General features: G+C 57.0%; 6 protein-coding genes across 6 annotated transcripts; 4 read left to right on the top strand and 2 right to left on the bottom strand.

The window, feature by feature from the left end:
• The first annotated feature begins 483 nt into the window (after nt 1-483).
• On the top strand, nt 484-2,608 carry C8Q71DRAFT_748741 (uncharacterized protein). The gene is made up of 4 exons (XM_047923160.1): nt 484-844; nt 897-1,375; nt 1,423-1,627; nt 1,677-2,608. Exons 1-4 carry the CDS (start codon nt 665-667, stop codon nt 2,433-2,435), a joined length of 1,623 nt encoding a protein of 540 aa, XP_047781013.1. The 5' UTR covers nt 484-664; the 3' UTR covers nt 2,436-2,608.
• Nucleotides 2,561-4,833, top strand: C8Q71DRAFT_504502 (uncharacterized protein). The gene is made up of 3 exons (XM_047919000.1): nt 2,561-4,159; nt 4,212-4,410; nt 4,461-4,833. Exons 1-3 carry the CDS (start codon nt 2,686-2,688, stop codon nt 4,555-4,557), a joined length of 1,770 nt encoding a protein of 589 aa, XP_047781014.1. The 5' UTR covers nt 2,561-2,685; the 3' UTR covers nt 4,558-4,833.
• C8Q71DRAFT_504419 (glycoside hydrolase family 92 protein) lies at nt 4,498-8,421 on the bottom strand. Its single transcript, XM_047918998.1, has 21 exons — nt 8,124-8,421; nt 8,041-8,068; nt 7,943-7,982; nt 7,708-7,889; nt 7,431-7,654; nt 7,275-7,376; nt 6,877-7,219; nt 6,749-6,822; nt 6,535-6,686; nt 6,313-6,475; nt 6,177-6,258; nt 6,039-6,125; nt 5,934-5,982; nt 5,727-5,877; nt 5,625-5,673; nt 5,534-5,569; nt 5,439-5,477; nt 5,298-5,382; nt 5,160-5,240; nt 4,763-5,107; nt 4,498-4,707 (listed from the first exon to the last, which is right to left on the bottom strand). Exons 1-20 carry the CDS (start codon nt 8,315-8,317, stop codon nt 4,773-4,775), a joined length of 2,496 nt encoding a protein of 831 aa, XP_047781015.1. The 5' UTR covers nt 8,318-8,421; the 3' UTR covers nt 4,498-4,707; nt 4,763-4,772.
• Nucleotides 8,422-8,522: 101 nt separating this feature from the next.
• On the bottom strand, nt 8,523-9,606 carry C8Q71DRAFT_504424 (peptidyl-tRNA hydrolase). The gene is made up of 3 exons (XM_047918999.1): nt 9,366-9,606; nt 9,166-9,308; nt 8,523-9,110 (listed from the first exon to the last, which is right to left on the bottom strand). The coding sequence occupies exons 1-3, from the start codon at nt 9,434-9,436 to the stop codon at nt 8,758-8,760; spliced, it is 567 nt and encodes a 188-aa protein (XP_047781016.1). The 5' UTR covers nt 9,437-9,606; the 3' UTR covers nt 8,523-8,757.
• Nucleotides 9,607-9,708: 102 nt separating this feature from the next.
• On the top strand, nt 9,709-12,013 carry C8Q71DRAFT_831600 (putative G-protein coupled receptor). Its single transcript, XM_047926373.1, has 7 exons — nt 9,709-9,782; nt 9,923-10,819; nt 10,875-10,939; nt 10,992-11,217; nt 11,269-11,419; nt 11,475-11,577; nt 11,627-12,013. The coding sequence occupies exons 2-7, from the start codon at nt 9,945-9,947 to the stop codon at nt 11,848-11,850; spliced, it is 1,644 nt and encodes a 547-aa protein (XP_047781017.1). The 5' UTR covers nt 9,709-9,782; nt 9,923-9,944; the 3' UTR covers nt 11,851-12,013.
• Nucleotides 12,014-14,021: 2,008 nt separating this feature from the next.
• Nucleotides 14,022-15,444, top strand: C8Q71DRAFT_704520 (uncharacterized protein; the record flags this gene model as incomplete). Its single annotated transcript, XM_047920394.1, has 3 exons — nt 14,022-14,857; nt 14,918-15,017; nt 15,070-15,444. 3 exons carry the CDS (start codon nt 14,022-14,024, stop codon nt 15,442-15,444), a joined length of 1,311 nt encoding a protein of 436 aa, XP_047781018.1.
• Nucleotides 15,445-15,521: the final 77 nt, after the last annotated feature.

Here is a 15,521-nt window from a genome sequence, read left to right on the forward strand (position 1 = left end):
AAAAGGCTGATCCAACCAATCGGAGAGTCCAGCCGCGTCGAAGAGGGCCGTTCTGGCCACGATGCCTATCGCGGTGAGCGGGGCAATGCTGGAAGCAGCCCAGCGTCTCCGGTTTTCACTAGCACCAAAGTGTTTGGTATCAGTGGGAGGCTTCCAGCGCCGGTTTCGAAGACACACTATATGTACTGTGGTACCACTTTGGCAGCCCAGTGAAATCGCAGCTGTCCGGGGCTTCGGCGAACTGCGCGCGAAAGGGGAACATGCGCGAGCCTGCGCTAACTCGGAACTGCGTGGCGCGCCTGTACCCCAGTGAAAATCGCACCTGCGCGGGGCTGCGGCGAGCTACGCGGAGGAGGAATCTGCGCGAGCCTGCGCTGGCTGGAACTGCGTGGCACCTGCTAGTTGGGGATGGTGTTTGCGCCGCTACGATACAGAAGGAGGAGGAGGAGAGAGACATCGCGTCGCGCGCCACGATCACCGTGACAGGAAGGTTAAATCATCACACGTGATCGAACATCGCGAACATGTGGCTAGCGTCCGTACATCCAAATGCGGCCATTACCTTGTTCTCCTTTCATTAAATCGCTTCCGGGTCGCAAGCCGCCGAATCCCTTCTCTGTCTCTCCCACCATCACCCAACACCGTCTGTGCGTCGTCCAAAGCGATGTACAGCCCGACCCGCACCATGCAATTCCCATCGAGGGCGCGAAGACAACCGTACATAGGCTGCCTGAACGCGTTCGCACAGAGCCACCAGGCCACAACCTTGCAGATGCTCTCGGACGACATTCTGCTGTTGATCATCAGCTTCGTAGAAGTGAGGGATGTTCTGATCATGAGGCAGGTGAGTATAACGCGTCATGGCATGCGTTCAACTGTTTAACTGTTCCTGCTAGACGTCGAAACGGTTGTTCACCCTCTCGAAGCTGCGTTGGGTGTGGCATAACGCGATCAAGCGACACATCCTCGACAGAGGGCTTCCCATACCCGCGGGGGGTACAGACTTGAAGATGCTGTCAGCGGAGCAGCTCGAGGCGCGTGCCGTGCACGCCGCCAAATTCCATGACAACTGGTGTTCTGCGAATCCAACGGCCCGACACACGCTCTCATTCAGCGCGGACCAATATCTACCTGAGGAGACACTCGAGTCTCACAAGTCGACCGTGAGCCACATCGCGTTCTTGCCTGGGTGCAGCGGCCAGTTCCTCGTCACGGTCGTTGGAAGGATCATTACTTGCTGGGAGGTTCCATTCGACGGCTCGGGCGCGTACCGCATTGCGGACTATGTGTCGCCACTGCAGGTCGAACAGTTGGTCATCAACGAAGACAGTGAAGCGGAGGGTACCCTCGCATACTTGACTGGTTCTCCAGCACAGTGAGTCTTGCGTTTCGCTCCGGAGACGGCGGCTGACTGTAGCGCAGGAATGATCCCGCGGTGGTCGTCGCGCTTTCTCTTGACAAATTCCACGGGCAGTTCCTGGAGATATCGAGGCTACGCAGCGTCCGAGGGATGGCGTACCCCTTGCATACTATGCATGGGAGCTACGTTGTATTAGGAAACGCACCCACGATTTGGTATTATCAAGGGCCCATTGAGGCTGTCAGCCTTCACTCGTCGCATCCATTGGTACGTCTTCCGACATGTTCCTAATCCACTTCACCTAAGACCGTCGTAGGCGCAGATCGGCGAGATTCGTGCAGTCAAGATCGTCAACCGATACATGGTTGTCGTGCGCGAGAACTGTATGCAATTCATATACGCACCCGTCTGGAGAGGCAGACGTACCGCTTGGAGTGGGCAGCCACAGTTGCTATTCCAACTGAGCCCGACCGCTATCGAGGCTATAATCATCCATCGCAACGCTGGAACTGAACAAGAGGATATGAACGACTGGCCATCCACACCTGTGACTGTCCTTTTGCGATGCAGGGAAGACGGTATCGAAATGATCGTCCAATTCGATCTGCTTCCCGGATCCAACAAATTCGCGCAGTCGTCAGCCGAGGAGGCTTCGCTGCCGTCGAGCTTGCTCCCTTTCGCGAGATGTAGGCGTGTCAACGCCATCCCCGTACCACCGTCCTGCCGGAAGCTGCACGCCAGTTCCAGTGGCAAAGGGTTCTGCATCCAAACCAGGCATATCAACTCGCGGCAATCGTCGTACCCTGCACGTTGTCTGCTCGGTTTCCATGTCACTGCGCGGTCGGTTGTCGCGCCTATGTCTTCCGAAGGCACAGGCAAAGGGGAACAACCCAAAGCGACGTACCTTGGGAACGACGTGCAGTATTCGGAAAAGCCCTTCTACTCACGTCGGTGCGACATGAGCGAGATCATCCAACGGAAGTATGCCATCGTGTCCACGGCATTCGAGGACACAGCGGGGCGGATAGCCATCGGGGACAGACACGGCCAGGTGGAGGTGCTGGACTTTGCATGAGGATCGGGCCTGGTAGACGCGATTTGTACGAAGACGGACTATCCGGAATGTGGTATGGTGTACAGTATGATGGCTCGAGGGAGGGAAGACGGGCAGGCTGTATAACGCAAGGTTACTCTTATGTTGGGCAGGACAATAGCAAGTGCCCATTTCGGGCAAGCCTGTGAGCGAGCTGTAGACGCTCATGCACGACTCTATCACGTACCACGACAGTGACCTCTCCCTACGCGCCGCGCTCCGGGCATGATCAATGGACAACCTCTACGCCATCGGCGTCGGCCTCGTTCTGCGCGCAACAATTGACAAGATAACGCATCATAACCACAGGGTCAATGGCTCGCTCGTCGGTCTCTGGGAGGGTGCCGTTCTCCACCACTTCCTCTCCAAAACCCCATACTCTCTCGACCCTTACATCGCTTTCGGCTTCCGCCTCATTGTCGACCTGCTTCTCACCACCAATGTCACAAGGCTCGTACTCGTCATCATATGGACGGGCATGGGGATGCTGCTATCAGACGTAGGATGGGATGTCGCGGAGGATAAACGCTTTCGACGGCTGTACCGACGGGTCCGTCGCGCACTGCCCTCTTCTCTCAAGCCATCTTCACAGGCACGCTCCTCCTCTCGCGTTCAGTTCTCCCATCTACCTGCAGGGTCGTCCTCTACGACGGTCTCCTCTGGGACGGGTCGCAGCCCGCCATCTATCCTCATTTCCCGCTCGCAACCACTATCTCAGACGCGTACTCGACCTCCGCCAACACCCGCCAGGCGACCTACCACTACGCCTCTGCCTGGTTCCTTCTCAGAATTTTCCGAAGCATCAAGCTTGGTCAGTCCCTCACCACGCTCGGAGGTCTCGAGCGTCGTCAGTCCTGCTCGTGGCTCAGAAGCCTCAAGTGTCCCGAGTCGCGCCAGTGGGTCACAAGTGCCGCCTCGGATGCTCCCACCGCGTGTACGTACGCCGTCAGAACTCGAGTATGTCTCGCTACCAGTCATTCCCGATACCCCTGGCATCGAGTACACCAGCTTCACCCGCCGCGCGTCCTCGGTAGCCTCTGGCGGCCTCACAACATCCAGCGAGGGTAGCGGCAGACATGCCGGTGCTGCCTTTTCGCCGCCTCCACGCAACTATTCCGGGCTGACCACGCCTGTCGAGAGACCAAGCACTCCGCGAGGCGAGCAGCTGCCCCCTGTAACGATCATTGAAGTGGGAGACAGCGCTGGACAACGCACACCAACGATGACACCCATCGAATTCGCCGACCAGCCACCAATCCCGATCCCCATGCGACATTCGCTGGTGACACCGGAGCTCGCGGACGCTGTGCCGAGTCCAGCGGTTATGCCTCCTGTTGACTCGATGCCCATGATCCCCAGTACACCTGAAGTTGACTACGATGCCGCCAGGACAGAAAGGGCAGCGTCGTCGCGTGGCCCTCCGCCGGAGTACGAGCAAGTGGTCGCGGACGATGCATCGGTCGGGCCGTCGGAAGCACCCAGCGTCGTGACTGAGAAGTCGCGTGGTGCTCTGATCAACAAGGCGGACAAGCTGCGTGAGGAGGCTCAGGCCTTGGAAGCCAACCGGGATCGATTGCGGAGGGAGTACTTTGCTGCACAGCAAGGGACGGACTACTGGAAGGCCTTTCGACTGAAGATCGAGCGCGACCGAGTGGAGCAGGAGGCAAAGCAGCTACATGCGAAGGCTGAAAGGCGTTATTTCAAAGGTGTGTGTGTCTTATCCTTCAGTTACATGCACATACTCATGAGTAGATACAGCCCATAACTTCACCCCTGAGCCCCAGACTATCGATGTTCACCGCCTCAAGGTCCCCGAGGCGGTAGCACGGGTCGAACAGGCATTGTACGACGCAATGGTCACCGGCGTACCGGAACTACGTATTATCACTGGTCGCGGGAACCATTCGAAGGGGAAGATACCCGTCTTGAAGCTTGCTATCATCGGTGCAATGCAGGAGTAAGTTGCCTGTCTGCGCATCATTGGCCAATACTTACGAAGCGTTGCAGTCATCACATTGAAGTTAAGCCTGACGAAACGAACCCTGGCCTTGTGTTGATTCACCCTCCAACCAACCCTTCCAAACCGGGGCCATCCACTTCCTAGCTTATCTGAACGATACATTCACGATGTCTCACGACGACGACGGTACCCGGGACTGTAACACGCCCCTTCATCTGTATTCATTTCTACGATGTATGTCTACTGCCCATCTATCTTGGCTCTTAGCTACCCTGCTCGTCTCGCTGCTATAACCTGTCGCTGTGTTGGATATGGGTATTTAACCATAATATCCAGGACATTATCGTACCTATTTCTGGCTAGCGGACCGTATCGAACCCGCCGGTGGACAGCGACTTGGGCAGAGATGCACCGCAGTCGTTGACGGAGTCCTTGTCCGCCGTGACCTCAATAATCAGCTCGCCGCCCGTGCGGAAGATGTCGTAGAAGTCGAAATGGCACCGTGAAGGCGAAGTGACGCCATTAATCGTAACATTTTGGACATAAGCCGCAACACCCTCGGGAATGTACTGCTGGACGGATGCCGGGTCGAAGCCCTTCACCGTAACGGTCGTGCTGACGTTGAGGTAGCGGTTGTGGATTGTGTATGTGGGTAGGAAGGGCGATACGACGAGTATTTCCGAGGAGCCCGGCACTATGACAGTGGTGAGCCAACGAACACGCGGCGAGAGTAAGAGGGTCTATACCAGGGTAGAGGCCGAGCAAGTGCCAAACCAACACAGTTGCCATCGCAGCTTGATCATCGTTCCCAGGCAGCCCAGCAGGGGCTATGATCCCGACGTCTCAGCCTGTATGTACTCAGCTCAAAACCTCGCAAGACTTACTGATGTCAAAGTAGCTGAACACCACATCATGGACATGATCGACGCTCCTCGTCGGTGCGTTGGCATACAAGTAGTCGATTGGGGTCTGCAGTAGACCAGTCAGCCGTTCGTGGAGGGTTTAAGAGATGGTCCATGACCCACGTTGAACGACGGCTCGTTCCCTACGTTAAAGTAGCTCGCCTACCAATGAGTCGTGAGTATACCTTGTATGGTGCTGACCGATCTTCTGCACTGACATTGAAGAAATGATCCAGACGTGCAATGAACGTGTCCTGGATGATATGCTGCGTCAATCGCGCGCTCGCTGAGGTACGGGGACAGACATACGTTGCCTCCCATCATCTTGACAACAGACGCCATGTCGTGAGGTGCAAAGCTTTGCAACTCATCTCAGCAGCAGACTTGCGATAAATTGATGATAGTACTCACAAGCTGTACTCCCAGGACGACGATTCGTAGAAGCCAACAATGTTATCATCTTGCAATGAACATTCACGGTTCGGGTTCGGGTCGACAGGCGAGCAGTCGATGGGGTCTGTGTAATAGAACGTCCCGTTCGAGTAGCGTTTTTGGGAGAAACCTGCTCGCGATGTGCGGTCAGCCAGATTCATAAGATACATGTGCAGTCAGGCTCACCCGTAAAGCCGTCGCTGGTAACCGTCGGATCAAAGACGTTCTGGTAGAACTGCATCACAGTCAACGTCACAGGTGGTTCAGCATACCCGACAACACAAGGCGTACGTAGGACTTGTTCGTGTACACCTCGACATCCTCGGTTTTGTTCAGGAGCAGCGCGACTTGCCGGATAGCGAAATCCTCGTAAGCATACTGAGTTCTGCATTCAGCTCGGGCGATGCCATAGATGAAGAGCATTGTCACCTCCAGTGTTCGACTACCCTCTCTGGTCATACGACCTGTGCTCTTAGTATCGAGGCCGGCAAAAGGCACGTAGCCATATTGACTAGTTCCATGTCAGAAAGCACACGATTGCCACACGTCACCGGAGAAGACGCACTTGTATACGTTACTCTGACGACCCCAGATGTTCCACTCCGGAGGGTTCAGCGTCGAGTCCTGCCCCATGGCAGCGTAAAGCTGCTCCAGGTCAACACCGAGTTCTTCCGCCTCGTTGTGGTAGAGCATGGCGAAATGCCCGACGATGACGTCGCCACTCGAACCTGCGGTGCAGATCGACAAATGAAGGGGTGCTTTCGTTCCACTCCAACGTGAAACTTACCTCCTTGAGTCCAACCAGGCAGATTGTTGGCTCTGCACTCTGGCATCCAGCCCTGCTTGAGGTACCCATCAATGTAGTTGTCGACAATTTGTGCGTAGTGCACGGGTGAGTGGAGAGCCATGAGCGGATAGAACGTGCGGAAGGTGTCCCAACTGTATGATCAGCCAAGAATGAGTGACTCTACTTTCATGATTCGAACGGAGACGCTACGTACCTGCAATAGAGGGAGTCGAAGTAGTAATGCGTCGTATTGGCATATGGTCCTTGGGTCTCGTGCGTGGCATTATTCTGCAACGCTTGAATAAGACGCAGAGACGGTGAACTCAAAGACCTCGTACTCACAGGCGTCAGGTTCGAGCGGTACCACGACGAGTACAGCAACTCCGTCACATTCGGCTCCGTGTTCGCAAAGTCGATCGTAATCGTGCTCAGGCGCTCGTTCCACAGCGCCTTCGACGCCGCCTCGATCTCCTCGAACGCCGCGCCGCCGACCTCCGTCTCCGCGTTGCTGCATGCCTGCTCCGCAGACACGAACGAGATGCCGACGCGGATGGTGATCTCCGAGGGCTCGCCCGCGTACGAGAACAGTGCCCCGGACTGGTAGACGTCCCCGATGAGGTCGACGGAGAGGTTCAGGTTCGTCTGCCAGAGACCCTTGGCGTCTCCCCAGAAATCGAGGCCGAAGCTGCGCGGCCTCCGTGTCAGCGCCCGCGCAAGGGGTGGACTGAGTAGGTGCTCACGTCTCGCCTGTCCAGACCCCGTATTCGTCGAGCTTCTGCGTGCCGCCGTTGAGAAGGTCGTAACACGCAAACGCCTGGTAGTGGAAAGCACCCGGTCCGAAACTGAAACAACCCCCGTCAGATCCGCTCAGCCGCGCAAAAATGACCCGTACGTGCCTCGAGCCCCAGAGGCCTCCCATAGTGATGCGGCCCTTCTCAGGGTCAATATCTAACGACCCGCCAGCGAAGGACTGCGGGAGGTCGTTCGCGAGGTCGAGCGTGAAGTACGGCTTCGAGCCGTCCGGGAACGTGAAGCGCTCCAGACCCGCACGGCGCGTCGACGTCGCCTCCATCTTGATGTCGTTGTCCAGGGTCTGCGCGAAGTATCCGGGGTAGGCTTCCTGTGGAAGGCGGATGTCAAGTCTGCTCAGTGCGAGTAGGGGATGGTGTTTACGTCGGTGTTGTTCTTGCGGTAGCGCAGGCGGTCGTCGAGGCGCACGGTGCACGTCTCGAAGCCGTCTGGGCAGAGGAGAGGCATGATCTCGAAGTTGCCGTAGGTGCCCGAGGAGGACCCGGTGCCGCTGTCGTGCATTGGGCTGAGCCCGCGGATCATCTGCGTCGGGTCAGCGACGTAGCCTGGCGGTTTTCATGAGTGCGAAGGAAGGGCAGGCATGGAATAAAGTGCTGACCAGCAGGCGCATATCCCGTCAAGTCTGTCGAGAATTTGGCCTGTGTACGCGTGCAACTCTAGGTCAGTACCACCGGAGGCGACCACAGTCATACATACCATGCCAAATGGGACAGAAGCACCCGGGCTACATCGCGGCTTAAGCATCGCATTTGATTCACGAAACACGCGACTATGCATACCAGACATCCCCATAGTTGTCCGTGCCTATGAAGACATTGACCAGCGACGTATAGTCCACACTGCCCGGATCCGCCGCGGCCGACGCGATCGCCGCAGAGATACGCTCCTGGACGACGGGCGAGGGCTGCGCGCGCACCAGGCCAAGCAGAGAAGCAGCACTTAGCACGACGAAGGACCTCCGGAGCACAGCCATCGCGCCTTAGTGTGTTGCGGGCCTAGAGAAGGGGGCCCCGAGAGGGCTCGCGCGGGCTTCACGGCCGAGCCTTATGTATGCACGCGCGGAAGAATCGCGCTGGGCGGGGGCCGCATACGGCATCAGGATGGTAGCACATGCGCGCGTGACCGCGTTATTGATGCCTATTTACCACGGTGAGGCGAGATAGAAGGACCAAGCCCTGGATATGGACACTCTGATGCCGGTTGTGCGTGGTGGAAGGGCGATAGCATTTCGACGTCGAAGGCTCGGAGGGGTTGCAGGCCGTAAATATGACAACGCGGCCGTAAGTTACTATGTTCGGCATCATTACTACTGCCTGCAGACATGGGAATTGTGATAGGGAAATAGAGCTAGCCGGGGGTCGCACTCACATGTACATATGTATGCTTGCTGCTGTAGTGTGATGCAGATAGACACTAGTGAGGTGTAGCCATGATCTTCAACAACGCAGACCACACTGCGTCCGTACCCTCGCCGTGCTGCCAGAAGGCGCGCTCGGTGGAGGATAGTCGCCCCATGACGTAGTCTACGGGGTCGGACTGGTCGCGCCCGATGCCTATCCGTAGACGGTGGAAGTCCTTCGTGCCGCCGAGGGCGGCGATTATGCTGCGCACGCCGTTCTGCCCACTAGCAGACCCTCCGAACTTGGGCGAGAGCTTCATGGGCTTGTGATCTAGTGAGTCGTGGACGACAATCATGTTTGCGGGTTGAATGGAGAGTGTCTTCAGAGCATATGCCACAGGTGAGCCGGAGATGTTCATGAGAGCCTCTGCAAACATTGCGTCAGTATTGCGGTGAACCCATCACAAACGCGTCAGACTTACTCGGCTTGTAGAGCGTGATCGTCACATCATTAGAGTCGATGTGAGCATTGTACCTGGTCGCTCTGAAGCCTTTGATTGATGCGTCCGCCGTGAAGGACACGCCTAACCGAGAGGCAAGACTGTCAAGTACCAAGTGTCCGATGCTGTGGAGACATGGTCAGCACCTGGCTCGCCACGGATGCCTCCTGCCTCGGTATCACCTGTGACGCGTTCCAGGATAAGGAAGATTGCCCAGACCAACCACCAGCCAGTGCGAGGACCCGGAGAGCATGAACTCGTTCGAGGCCAGTAGGGCAGCCGTTCTGCGTAGCGAGCGGCGGGCAAGGTGGGCGTTCGAGAGATGGTCTGGCGAGTCCCAGCAAGTGAGCAATGTATATAGGCAGCCAAGCCTGCAAGGATTTGTAACGCAGCAAGCAGGCGAAGAGCGACAGCGAAGACAGGGTTACCGCATATGGCAGCTCCCCGCAATAAATCTCGGATCTCGATCGGGGCGACCGTCTCACTCAGCCCCAGCCGCCTCCCCCTCCTCCTCCTCCTCCCCCTCCTCCTCCTCCTCCCCCTCCTCCTCCTCCACTCTCCAGCTCGGCGCCGCGACCGCCTGCACAGGGGGCACATAGGTGAGCAGCAGTGTTTTGTCACGGTGCAGCCCGGTGGGATGTGGTGCAAAAGGCGGCTCCGCTTCGGGCACCACAGCCACCCGGCCTTGTCTATTGTGGGACGATGGACTTACTCGGCCTTCACCCTCCCCACCCTATAGACGCATAGAGCACACAGGCCCAATGCCTGCAGGAAACAGACGTCTACCCATGGCCACGGTCACCGAAACCATGACTGAAGTACGCCGTCGCCGCACCCCGACCCGTCGATTCTCCACAAACCAGGCTGGATCCTACATCACTCGTTCCCTCTGCCAGTCCTTGCCCTACTCCGTAGAAGCCCTCGACCTCCCCAATACCTCCCTGTCCCCGTCGCTCGCCTCCCTGCGCCACCACGTCCTCTCCTACCTCGCCGAGCTCGAAGCGCGCCTCTCCCAGTTCGAGTCGCCCGTCTCGCCCGAGTCGCTCAAGACAAGGGGCGAGATGACCGTCGACGAGGCGCGCGCGTGGGCCCTCGACGGGCTCGAGCTCCTCCGCGCGATCCGGAACGACGTCTACTCGCACCTGCCCGACATCACCCTTGACAACGTTCGGACGCACATGCCCGACGTACCCCGGTTCGACGACATGCGCGCACGCATCCCAGACATGCCGGACATGCGCGCGCGCCTCCCGGACCTCGACTTCTCCGACATGCGCGCCCGGCTCGACGACGTCCGCGCGCGCATCTCGGACATCGACTTCCACCGCCCGCTCGACTATGTGAACACGCTCTCCGACCACCTGCAGTCGCTCCAAGCCCACCTGTCCTCCATAGAGTTCCCGCACCGCCTAGACCTCTCGCTGCTCTCGCCCACCAGCGCGCTGTCCGGCATGTACGACAAGGTTGCGTCCTCGGACTTTGTCGCCGAGCTCTCTTCCGACATACGGGAGGGAGAGCGGATAGCCTGCGAGATTGCGCGCGCGGCAAAGCAGTCGCTCAATGGATCACGCCTTATACAGTACGCCGATCTGCCTTACCAGTGGCGTAACAACCCGTTTGTTAAGCATGGCTACCGGTGAGTCTTCAAGATGGTCGGGTCTACTACGAAAGGCTCATTGTATGCGCGCCAGTTTCATCCCTCTATCAGAATGGCCCCGGCTCCTGCTGTCCCTGTTCGCATTGCACAATGAAACTCGTACGTTGCGCACATACTCAAAGCCTCAACACAGTGCTCACGACGCTTCCAGTGAATATCCACACGCATTTGATACCCTTTGTAGCATGGCTCGTCGCGCTCTTCCCCTTCTCCCCATTCTCGTCCACCGCGTCCGAACCCGACACGCCGATGCTCGCATTCACCGCCTTCGCTCTGCTCTGCCTCTTCACGAGCGCCCTCTGGCACACGATGGCGGGCTGCGCGCATCCCAAGGGGATGGAGCTGTGCGCGCGGATCGACTATGTCGGCATTGGCTGGTATGGCAAGACGTTTTAAGTGTTGAGTTATTGGCTCACGAATGGGTGTAGGTTGATCAGTGCATCCGTCGGTACGGTCGCGCACTATGGGTTCCAGTGCGAAACCACGACCCACGATATCTTCCTCTCGTTGTGCCTGGTTATGGGCATATCGGGGAGCATCTTGCCGTTCATGGACTGGTTCAACCAGTACGAGTACAGGGTACGCTGGTGACGCATTCTTGCTTTCGCGATCTGACCGACTCCATTGCGCCCAGAACTTCCGCATCGCGTTCTTCCTCGCTCTCGCCTTCACGAGCGTCGCGCCTCTCGCCACCCTCGCCTACCTCCACTCCGCCTCGGAGATGTCCGCCTTCATCCGTGCGTCCCCCTCTCCCCTCTCCCATTCACACTGACCCACTCCACGCAGGCCCGGTGACGCCGTCACTGCTCTCGTACGTCGCGGGGCTCGTCTTCTACGCGACGCACTTCCCCGAGTGCTACCTCTCCTCGCGCTGGGCGTACTCCCACGTGCTCGACCGCATCGGCGGCGGCTCGCACGCGATCTGGCACGTCTTCATCGTCCTCGCGATCAGCCAGCACAAGGCCGCCATGCCCCACCTCAAGCGCGGCATCGGCGAGCTCTGCTGGTAAGCGCCGGGCGCGAGCTGACTGCGCAGGAGTCTTCTTGGTTGGATTATATAGTATGTCAGGCTCCTAATACCATCCGTCCATAGTGTTCTCGCTCGTACATGTCGATAGGGGATTACAGGCTTCATCCGAATATAGACATTAGACGCTTGATCACAGAAAGTCAACACTTACTCGATCCGGAAATTCTTTAGCCGATTGTGACGAGGAGAACACTATAGGACGGCTGGCCAAACTTGTCCCCGAGGCATGCCCGGGCAGGCGCTAAACAACGCTTTCACCATGGGTCGGACGGCCAGCCACAGGTGCACCCCTACGCTAGGGTTTATTTTCTCAGCCACTCGATATTAGAATTGGAGTACGTAAGCTCCGCATACTCGACCGGATTTGGACAACTTGGACATGGTATGCCTATGCACCTGTGGTAACACCGCGGCCAAAATAGTACACAGTCTCTTTCAAATTAATCTCGCAACTTCGGACTTGATATGCTACCTCTAACAGCTGAACAGCTACTTGCTGTGTTGGATAATCTCGCGCTGATACAGGTCACCATACCCCAGTTCATCGTGTCGCTTCTGAGGAGCAACGACACCGTCATCGCTAGCCACGAAGCTGTACAAGCTCTTGCAGTGAACATCGACAGCGTCCTGGACAGCTTCAAGGAGAACCGGCACGTGCGTGGCTCTGCGCTAGACGCTATACATCGCCTCGCGAAGGCGATGTACGCGGACGAAGTCGCGACCATTTCGAAGAGAGAAGCTGGGCTACACTTCAACGCGCGGAAGACAACGCAGGCGAGCCTTGAGGACTTTGATCTCACCAAGATCCTGCAGAAATTCACCACATTAGCACCCCGTGTGTGTGATGTTCTCGACACGCTACTCACCGCCGATCCCGCTCTGGCAAAACGGCGCAAGCCACAGCGGCGCCATGCCAAGCGTCGTAAGCGCAAACCGTCGGAGCCAGAGGCGAGCGTGGCGACAAACACTGTAGAGACAGGTGGGGCCGCGGCGGCGAGCAATACGGCGGAAGCGGGCACAGCAACATGCGCACCGGATCCGACTGTCACGGCTGCAGCAGCGAGTCGGGCGAACGCAATAGCACGCGCGGAGATGAGTGTTGCGGTAGCCATGGAGACGTTGGATGCAGGACAGAGCCGGGAAGCAAATGGGCTAGGGGAGGACGAGCCCGTTATGATGGACCTGAGCGACGATGAGATGTGGGGTCAGCTTCCCGAGCTACTCACCATGGACGACGACCCATCGGAGCTTCTGTCGGGACAGCCCGAGGACGTCGATATCGTCATGGCTGATGCCGATGCAGCGGTCGACATGAGCAGAGAGGACGGAGAGCCAGACGATGACGACTACGAGTATTGGGATGGTCTTGAGCCGATCTTTGAGATTCCCGAGGACCGCGAAGGCATGACGGATCCCGACGCAGAGGAGGAGCAAATTCAGGGCATACTACAGATGGTAAGCAGTGTCCCTTGGAAGTCAGATAGCTTACTCACTGTTTGGGCAACATAGAAGCGTGCACTCTGCATGGCTATCTTGACGCAGAGCTCGAACCAACGTGCCAACGCTGTGCAGAGTGTTATTGCAATGTACCTTCATTCGAATAACACGCCAGAAGCCGTCATCGAGCTCCTCTCTCGTCTCGGTGTCTCGATTTCCCGTACTGCAATCGACGATGCTGTCAGCAATCTGTCAAAGGAAGCAGCGACAGAGATGAAGAAGATTGGGCGCACCTTACTTGCAATGATTGCATACGACAACTTCGACGTAGAACTGAAACATCTTGTCCCAACGGTTGAGAAGCCACACGATACACTCCTCCACCTGACATCGGGCACCTTCCTTCGCCTCGACCACGATGTTTGCCTCGCCGATCTCCAATGCTCGAACGAGATCTGGGAAAAGTCGAGCTATAATCCCGTCAACGCCGAGAAGTCAGACGATGTTGACTGGAAGAAACTGCTCACCCTCCATCCGCAAGCTCCTCATCCATCGGGCCTAGACCGGCGCGAGCGCCGCAATGCATGGCAATTCCAACATGACCTCTTCGTCTGCGGACCCGAGTACTTCCGCCAGTTCGTCAGCAAGCTCGCCGATCCAGAAGCAATAGATCAAATACCTGTAGTCCAATCACATCAGGTACCCGCCGAGGCTATGGATATCAGCCAGTCATCAGTACAAGGCAACATACAAGCTCTGGCTGCGCTCTTTAAGCAGCTAGGGATTGGCGATCCTACGGATCCCGATGACAAGGATCAGGTCGCACGTTCCGATGTGGGAGATCACGTCGTACTCGTCCACGGCGATCTTGCAACGTGTGAACGCGTACAGAGTCTCCGGCAGTCGCGAGGTGAGGAGACGACAGCTTTCCGCAGATTCCAGCTGGTGATCTTCGTCATCGGCCTATTCCACCTAAAGATGGCATGCGCAGATGCGATCTGGAAAATCTTCATCCATCCCCTCAAGGCTCGGCTGGACGAGACAAGTCTAATGAAGCAGGTTGCTGAGATACGGCCAAAGGAGACGGGGAAAATAGGCAGCAAACCTGGCTTTCGACGCATGCATGAAGTGATCCGACACGTCGGTGCAGTGTCTCGTCTCGAGTGCTGGAGACAGGAGATCTCGACGCGGAGGCCACAGAACTTCGCGACCCTGGAGGCATGGGCGGAGTCAGCGCCTTCACTGGAAGACGTAGAGAAGATCGCCAACGTACTGGTCAGGAAATACGTTGCCAACGCGCGCTCTGCTAGAGCGCGTTATGACGTGCCGGACCAGCGTGATCAACAATCGGAGAACATACGCATGCGCGAGCGGTACTTCCTGCTGTACGAAGAGCTTACATGGGCGCTGAATGCAGGCGATATTGGGAGTGTCGAAGACTGCTTTATGCCGTGGGTATTCATCTTCAAGGGCTGTGGCAAGCACAAGTATGCAACACAGATGGTGCATTTCCTATATGACCTGCATTTCGTATATCCTGTGCAGCTTCGGTCAGCCAATTGTACTGTCCTGTGCATAACTGTGGACTCACCTCGTCTCAATCTTCATAGACGTGCAATCCGGATGAACATTTTATGTAATCCCAGTGGGAAAAAGCACCACTTCCGCGCGATTGATTGGTGGGTCGAGCATAACAATCTATATATTAAGGTACACTGGCATACAATGCTTGTCATGTTGCGATAGCTTACGTTTGCCATAGCGGATATATGGCGGACAATCCTCGAACCATACAAAGCACCACATCATCAAGGGATCCGCGCTGATCGAGGTCTTCAAAAAAGTCAGGATTAGTCTGGAAGACACGTTCGCGTTAGATCACCGCACGTACCGACATTCGCCGCCAAAGATGCAGCAGACGTTCCAGAAGCTTGCACGGTACATGCAGGACAGCAAGACACATATCCACATCCCCGGCCGCAAGAGCGCGTACTCGATCAGCGATGCATGGGAGGCAGGGATGTACAAGATGTTCGTTACGGGTTGGAGTCGCTCCGACGGCGGAGAGGATGGGATCGCCGCTGAAGATACGGCAGAGGGGGAAGTAGATGGTGAACATGGTGACTTGGATGTATGAAAGCCGAGCAGAACGTACGGTATCATTGGATGCTACCTGATCGGCTCCAATAGAAGTACTCGTTTGCTGCGGTCATG

This window comes from Rhodofomes roseus (assembly GCF_022264815.1).
Source record: "Rhodofomes roseus strain CIRM-BRFM 1785 chromosome Unknown C8Q71scaffold_6, whole genome shotgun sequence".
Classification (NCBI taxonomy): domain Eukaryota; kingdom Fungi; phylum Basidiomycota; class Agaricomycetes; order Polyporales; family Fomitopsidaceae; genus Rhodofomes; species Rhodofomes roseus.